Below are 8,625 nucleotides of genomic sequence, written 5' to 3'. Positions count from 1 at the left end.
AGGAATGCCTCATCCTGTTTTTTTTTCCTGGGAATCAATCCTGGTTTGCAAATAAGTAGGGAAAAAAATTCCCTTTGGAAAGTGGGGAGATCCCTTTTCCTTCTGTCTGGAATTCTGGTTCCATAGTGAGTTTGGAATTCAATGAATTCCATTGAAAGGGAAGATTCCTGATCTTTGAATTCCTGGGGAATGGGATTTTTCCTTCGTTTATTTTGGACCCAGGCAGGGAATCGTGGAATCCCAGAATTCCAGAGGTTGGGAAAGAATTAGGCCTGGCCTCCCTTTCCATGGGGAAATTCCCAAAAATCCAATCCCAACCTGCCCTGGCCCAGCCTGAGGCCATTCCTTCTTTTCCTCTCCCTTTTCCCTGGGAGCAGATCCCAATCCCACCTCAGATCCCGGCAGGAAGTTGGGAAAAGGGATAAAACCCCCCTGGATCCTCCTTTCTCCAGACATGGAAAACTTCTCCCCAGCAGAACAGGAATTCCTTTGGAATTCTGGAATTCCCATCAGAGCCGGGGCAGTTCCAGCTGCTTCTGTGGATCATCCTGGATTCTTTCTCTTTTCCAGGCAGGACAATCCCAATTTTCCCAGTTTTTCCTCTGCTCCTACCCCTCCATCATCCCAAACTCTCCATTCCTGGAGAAGGTCCCAATGATGGATCCATGATTGGAATTGACCCCTTGGGATACAATTCCCACAATTCCCTCAATCCCCACCCCACTGAAGGAGTGCTCTGGTGACTCTGTCAAGAATTCCAGCCAGAATTCTGGGATACTGCCCTTCTCCAACTGACCAATCCCAATTTTCCCAGTTTTCCCTCTGCTCCAATCCCAACCAATCCCAAACTCTCCATTCCCTGCATAAAATCCCAAAGATGAGTCCATGATTGGAACTCACCCCTTGGGATACAATTCCCACAATTCCCTGGAGGTTGGAACCATTCCCTGTCTCCTGTCCCTCCATCCCTTGGAAACATTCCCGATATTCCCACTTTTCATCTTTCCCCTGGCTCCTTCAGGCCCTGGCTGCCACAGTCAGATCATCCTGGATTTTTCCTCTTTTCCAGGCTGACCAATCCCAATTTTCCCATTTTTTTTCCCAACCAATTCCAAACTCTCCATTCCCTGATGATGGATCCATGATTGGAATTCATCCCTTGGGATACAATTCCCACAATTCCCTACCTCACCAAAGGAGCGCTCTGGTGGTTCCATTGGGAATTGCATCCGGAATTCGGGGATACCGACCTTCTCCAACTGAGCAATCCCAGTTTTCCCAGTTTTCCATCTGCTCCCATCCCAACCAATCCCAAACTCTCCATTCCCTGATGATAGATCCATGATTGGAATTGATCCCTTGGGATATAACTCCCAAAATTCCCTCCACCCCCCCAGCCACCAAAGGAGCGCTCTGGTGATTCCATTGGGAATTGCATCCGGAATTCAGGGATACCGACCTTCTCCAAATAACCACTCCCAATTTTCCCAGTTTTCCCTCTGCTCCCACCCCTCCATCACCCCAAACTCTCCATTCCCCTGATGAGGAATCCATGACCAGAACAGATCCCTTGGGATACAATTCCCTCCACTCCCACTGCCCAGAAGGAGCGCTCCGGTGATTCCGTGGGGAATTCTGTCGGGAATTCCGGGGTACCGACCTTGCCTGGAGTCGTACTGGCGCATCTGCACCTCCTCCACGCATTCCGCCGGGAACCAGCCGCTCCTGCCCTTCACGGAGCCTTCCCAGAATCCGCCCTCGCCGATGCTCAGCACTGCGGAAAACAGGGATCGGCAGTCAGGGGGGGAATCCCGGGAAAAGGGGGCTCGGGGTGGAGCAGGCACTGTGGGAATCTGGGAAAACGAAGCCAGAGGGAAGCTGAGGAATGTGGAGTTTTTCGCGGGTGAAGTTCCTTTGGAAAATCCGGAATTGCTGGGTCTTCCCACTCTGGATGCCTGAATTCCCAAATTGTGCCGCTCTGGATGCATAGAATTCCAGATTCCTGATTTTTCTCACTCTGGATGCCCCATTCCCAACTTTTCCCAGTCTGGATCCCCAAATTACCAAACTATCTCACTCATGACCAAATCCCAAATTTTCCCGCTCTGGACACCCAATTCCTGATTTTTCACACTCTGGATACCCAAATTCCCAAATTGTCCCACCCTGGACACCCAAAAGACCAAATTTTCCCACTCTGGATGCTGAAATTCCCAAATTTCCCACTCTAGATGACTGAAATCCAAAATTCCCAAACTGCCCCACTCTAAACGCCTTAATTCCAAATTTTCCCAGTCCGGGTGCCTGAATTCCTGAATTTTCCCACTCTGGATGTCCAAATTCCCGAATTGTGCCGCTCCAGATCCCCAAATCCCAGCAGCACATTCCTGTGAATTCTCTCTGGAGTGTCCAGATCCCAGAATTCCAGAGGCTGGAAAAGCCCTCCTGGATCACTGAGTCTGAACTGGGCCTGATCCCAGCCCTGAGTGGAATTCCAGGAATTCCTTGGAGACCTCCAGGGATGGCGACTCCAAAGCTCCCTGGGCAGCGCCTGCCAAGGCCTGACCCCGCTTTCCATGGAAAAATTCCCAAAAATCCAATCCCAACCTCCCCTGGCCCAGGCTGAGGCCGCTCCCTCTTTTCCCGGGGCTCATTCCCTGGAGCAGATCCCGATCCGAAGGCTGAGGTTGGCTGGATCCCAAACTTCTGCCGATTTTACGGAATCCTGGAGTGGTTTGGGTGGGAAGGGACCTCAAATCCCATCTCATTCCAAGGGCAGGGAAAGCTCCCGTGATCCCAGGGGGCTCCAAGCTTTGGACACTTCCCACCAAACCATCCCAGGATTCCATAAAAGGAAAAAAAACCCTTGGAATTCCTGTGGGATTTGCTGCCCCTTTCCCACATTTCTCCTGACCCTTCCCAGCTTTATCCCAGCTCCAATTCCCGCGGATCCATCAGAGCTAATCCCAAATTTCTTCAGGCATCCGGAAATCCAGCCCTGCTCCATCCATCCCAAAGAATTCCCAGAAGGATCCAGGAATTAAGTCCTGCCTGGAGGCATCCAAGGAAAAACAAATCCAAGGAAAAGCCAAACAGCAAAATCCTTTCAGGCTCCTCCAGGGTTTTTTTTTTTGGGATGCAAATTTTCCATCTCTCCAAGGGTTCCGGTGCTGTCAGGCCTTGGAATGATCCCAAATCCTGGATTTTGCTCAATTCCCACTGCTCTGCTCTGCTCCCAACAACTTCCCCTGGAAAATTCCTGCTTTGGAGCCCTTTGGAATTCCGGCCTCCCAGGAAGGAATTTTGGGATCTGGGGTTTCACTCCAAACATCCCTGGGAAGCCCCTTCCAAAGCCTGACCCCCTTTTCCATGGAAAAATATTCCCAAAATCCAATGAAAATCTCCCCTCCGGGCCACTCCCTCTTTTCCCATCCTTCATTCCCTGGATTCTCCTTCCCTCCCGCAGCCATTCCCAATTTTTGCTCCTCTCTTCCAACGCTCCCCATCCTCATCCCGCAGGCCCTGGACCAGCCTGGAATTCCAGCGGGGATTTCCGCAGGGAATCCACGTTCTGTGTATGGAATGAGGGCTGGGAATGGATCCAATGGATCTGGGAATCAGCAGTGGGAGATGGAAGGGCTCCGGATGGATCCAATGGATCCAGAAATCAGCACCAGGAATGGATCTGGGTGGATCTGGGAATCAGCCTCGGGAATGGATCCAATGGATCCGGGAATCAGCACTGGAAATGGCTCTGGATGGATCCAATGGATCTGGGAATCAGCCACTGGAATGGCTCCAGATGGATCCAATGGATCTGGGAATCAGCACTGAGAGATGGAATGGCCCTGGATGGATCCAGGAATCAGCACTGGGCATAGATCCAGATGGATCTGGGAATCAGGACTGGGAATGGCTCTGGGTGGATCCAATAGATCCAGGAATCAGCACTGGGAATCAGCAGCAGGAGCCAGAACAGCTCCGGATGGATCTGGGAATCAGCGCCGGGAATGTTCTGGGTGGATCTGAGGGATCTGGGAATCAGCACTGGGAATAGATCCAGATGGATCTGGGAATCAGCACGGAGAATGGCTCTGGATGGATCGGATGGATCCAGGAATCAGCACTGGGAATCAGCACCGGAGCCGTTCCCGCTCTGCCGGCTCCAGGTGCGGAGCTGATTTGGGAACGGATCCGGCTTTGATTCCCGTCATTATCCCGTCGTTCCGGCTCTAATCAAGCATTCCTTGGAAAAAATAGCGGCAATCAAAGGGAACGGGAAAGGGAGGGAACGGACGGAGCCGGGAAAATGTTCCTGAGGAATTTTTGGCCTCAGCAGAATTTCGGGACTGGGGGGGGCAGGAAGGAGCTTGGGAATGGGATTTGCTGATCCAAAGGTTTCAGATCCTTCCCATGATCCAGGATTTCCTCTCCCTTCCTCATTCCCATTTCCCTTCCCTATTCCCGAGGGCCTGGATCCCACACAGAGAGGGATTCCCACAGTGGGAATACCGAGGTTTTCCATGGGCTGGAATTCCAGGATTTGCCAGCCTTTACCCCCCAGAATTCCCTGTCAAGCTTCCCAGAGCTGATCCTGCCTGAAAAACTGGGATGAATCCCAGCACAATTCATCTTTCCCAAATTCCCAGTCACTTTTCCTTTATCCCAAGGAATTCCTGGCAGCTCCAGTGGGGTGGGAGCCAGAATTCCCAAGGGAATGTGGCCCTGGAATGGCCCTTAAAGATAAGAAGCAGGAATATTTGGAATATTTACAAAGGCCCCATTCCCAAAAACTGGAATCAATCCCATCCAAATCCACGAGGATCCAGGGAATTCCAGCTCCTGGCACAGCCACGGGATAAGGAAAACTGTCCCTGTATCCCATGGATCCTGGATTCCTCAGGGAGCCAATTCCAGGATGTTGGGAATACAGGGAGGATTCCGGGGGGATCGGGGAGATCCAAAGGCACCTGGATTCAGCAGATTCCCGTGAAATTCCCAAGCATGGATATCCCTCAAATCCCACCTGGCAAAGGCCAGAGGTCAGAAAATCCTGGAATGGCCGGAGCTGGGAAGGATCCAAAGGGACCAAAGCCAGGAGGGATTGTGCTGGAATGTTCCTTTTCCTGCTATTCCCTCTTTTCCGTAACCCGGGAATGATGATGGGAGCATCCCAGGGAACAAAAGGAGGGAAAACAAAAAAAAAGCTGGAATGCTGAGCACATTCCATAGGAAAACCAGGGAGTAATTCCCTTTTCCTGCAATCTCTTGGCACTGGGAGAGCAGCGGGATCCTGGAATTGCTGGATCTGGACAGGCAAATCCAGGGAATTCTGGCTGAGGGGTCCAGGAGGGAAAAGTGGGAATGAGGCGCCAATCCCAGGGGGAAATCCTGGGAAAAGCCCATTTCCAACTGGAAACAGAAATTCCCGAGCCTCGGGAATGCTGGAGCACAGAACAGTCCCTCTGCAGCTCTCCTGGAGCCCCTGCAGGCCCTGGAATGTGCTGGAAGCTCTCCCTGGATCCCTCCCTTCTCCTGGGGAACATTCCCAGTTTTCCCCGCCTGGCTCCAGCGCCTTCTCCCAGTGTTTATTCCTCAGATGTTTCCCAGCTTTTTTCCGGGAGCTTTCCTGGCTCAGCATTCCCGAGCTCCGGAGAAGAGGGAAGAGCAGCCGGAGCCGTCTCACACCCGTGCCCACGGAAAACATGGATGGGAAAGGAGTCAGGGATCCAAGGAAACCCGGCCCGGCTGCCAGGCTGCTCCAAGCTTTTCCCGAGGAAGAGGAGGAGGAGGAGGAGCCCCGGGAGTTCAGGGAATCCCTTTGGAATCCACAGGAATTGTTTGAGGGATTAGCGCCATTCCAGAGGCGGAAATTCCTCGGATAATCCGGCCTAGGAAATGTTTTGCATGTTATTCCAGCCGGAGGGGATTTTCTTAATTCCCACCCGAACTCCGGGAAAAATTTGGGATCAAACCCCTGCCCTGTAAGCAGGGATTCAGAAATATTTGGGTATCACTCCCTGGCGGAATTCCCAGCTGGAAAACAGTGGGATTTGAGAATTCCCCATCCTGAAAAATCCCAGGGAGACGGAGTCCTCGGCGTCCTGAGGGAAGGAATTCCCGGAATTCCTGGCAGGATGAGGAGCTCCATGGGAAGCCCTGGGAATGCTGGATCCTGGCCAGAACTCCCAGAGAATCCAGCAGGAGAGCCCTGGGAATGCGGGCAGGGATTGGGATGCGCCCATCCTGCTCGGAATGCGGCACAAAGGGCAGAACCATCCCAAAAACTCATGGAAACACTTGGATCCACAGACCTAAAAACCCACGGAAAAACCTGGATCCACAGCCCTTGAAAATCCTGGAAAACCTGGATCCACCTCCCTAAAAACCATGGAAAACATGGACCCGCATTCCTCAAAAACCACGGAAAACCTGGATCCACATCCCTGAAAACTCACTGAAGACCTGGATCCACATTCCCCAAAACTCATGGAAAACCCCCAGTTTCCCAGGGAACATTCCTGGATTTTCCCTGATTTTTCATTATCATGCAGCAGGAGGTGGGAAAATTCCTTCTCCAAGCTTTTCTACGGGAATGCCAACACCGGATTCCCACTGGATCATTTGGGATTGTTCCGATTTCCGTGGATTGATCTGAATTCCAGGAAAAAATTATGGATCCTACTTGGAATTGGCAGCTCCAAGCGGATCCTGGTGGAAAACAGGGAAAAGGGCGATGACATCACCTTTTCCCTAAAAACCTGTGGACGTTTTGCTCCTGGAGGTTTTATTTTCCCATGGAAATTCCAGGATTTCTGAGCAGCCTCTGCAGTCGGAGCAGAGCATGACACGGCACTTCCCAGCCCTTGGGAAAATCCAGGATTAAACCCCGAAATCCTGGAATTCCTGACCTTGGAAAAGCCCTCCTGGGTTATCAAATCCCACCTTATTCCCAGCTCAACATCCAGGAATTCCTTGGAATTCCTCCAGGAACGGTGGCTCCAAACCTCCCTGGGTAAGGCCTGACCACCCTTTTCCATGGAAAAATTCCCAGATATCCAAACTGAGCCTCCCCTGGCCCAACCTGAGGCCGTTCCCTGTTTTCCCACCCCTTGCTCCCTCAGGAGTTCTGTGGCACCTGGAATTCCCAATTCCAACGGCATTCCCGGGCTTAATCCGCGTGAATTGGAGGGAAAATTCCAGGAGGGAAAATTTGCTGGGAACAGCAAATCCCAGGTTTAAATCCGGCTGATCCCAACTCCAGTCGGGTGGGATTTTCCTGGGAATTGGAATCCGCCTGGAGCCGGTGGCAAACGGTGGAAAAAGAGCGTTTTCCATGGGGTTTTCCATGGAGTTTTCCATGGGGTTTTCCATGGGGTTTTCCATGGATATGGCAGCAGAGGAGCGACGGGAGCTCATGGAAACCTTGGGATATCCAAGGGAATTTTTTGGGATCAGCTCCAGCCCATTGGATGCTCCCCCATCCCTGGATCCAGGATCCGATTTCCAGCATCACCAGGAGGGGATGGGTTTTCCTGGCATCGGAAATTCCAAAGCCATTTTGAGAGCACTGGGAATTGCGTCCCGGCATCCCGAATCCCTGAGCAGTAGGAATTCCCATGGAATTCCTCCTTCAGAATTCCCAATCCACAATTCCCCCCACCAGCTCTTCACCCACAGCTCCCATTCCAGAACTTTCCCAGAAAGTGACTCCCAGTTTTCTGGGAATTCTGGGAATTTCAGGACTCACAAGGACAGGGAAACTTTGGGAAGTGCAGGAAAACCGGGATGGGAGAGGAAGATCCCTCTGCCCCCCGATCCCATCTGGAATAAACAGCAGGAGTGGAGGGAAAACCGGGAAAAGCCGAGCTCCAAAAATCCTGGAAAACTGCCCACACTTGGAGGCCACAGCGAGGAAAAAATGCGGGGAAAAAGGATAAAGCTGGGAAGGGGGAAAAAAAAAAATTCCAAGGAAAAATTCCATAGTTACCTACTTCACGGAGCTGCTGGTCTGGAGCATGGATGGGAATGGAAAAGAGAAAAAAAACCCATGGAAGGTTTTCCATGGGGTATGGAAAAGAGAAAAAAAACGGAAAAGAGAGAGAAAAAACATGGAAAATGTGCAGAGAACGAAGCAGAACAATGTGGAAATGAAACATGGGAATGGCCTCCAGCTAAATCCCTGGAATTATCCCCTGGAATGTCATCCAGGGAAGCGTGGACTCCTCAGTCAGGCCAGAACATGGACAATCCCAAGAAACCCGACCCAAGATCCCAAATTTGGTTGGAATTCCAGGTCAGGACCTTGGAAAATCCCTAAACCCCAACCCGAGGTACCAAATTTTGGGAAATTCCAGATCAGGAACACAGACAGGTCCCGAAATCCCAACAAAAGATCCCAGGTTTGGTCGGAATTCCAGGTCAGACCATGGACAACCCCTCCAATCCCCAAAAAAACCCCCAAATTTCCTTGGAATTCCAGGTCAGACCACGGACAATCCATCCAACCCCGAATTTGGTCGAACCCCAAATCCAACCCTGAGCCTCCCCTTTGAACCCAAGATCCCAAACGCGGCCAAAATTCCAGCCAAGATCCCGAGGAAGCTGATCCGTGAAAACCCAACG

The 8,625-nt window shown here is 51.6% G+C and overlaps 1 protein-coding gene across 1 annotated transcript in view; it reads right to left on the bottom strand.

The window, feature by feature from the left end:
- The window catches only part of LOC106631950 (SH3 and multiple ankyrin repeat domains protein 3-like), a 136,628-nt gene that overhangs the window by 53,482 nt on the left and 74,521 nt on the right, over window positions 1-8,625 (bottom strand). Inside the window, 1 exon segment of the mRNA XM_031061906.1 lies at window positions 1,661-1,774. Coding sequence (XP_030917766.1) covers window positions 1,661-1,774 — 114 coding nt within the window.

The sequence above is a fragment of the Geospiza fortis genome, unplaced genomic scaffold (genome assembly GCF_000277835.1).
Source record: "Geospiza fortis unplaced genomic scaffold, GeoFor_1.0 scaffold61, whole genome shotgun sequence".
Taxonomy (NCBI): Eukaryota; Metazoa; Chordata; class Aves; order Passeriformes; family Thraupidae; genus Geospiza; species Geospiza fortis.
Note: the sequence above shows the minus strand (reverse complement) of the source record. Positions and strands in the feature narration are given on the sequence as shown.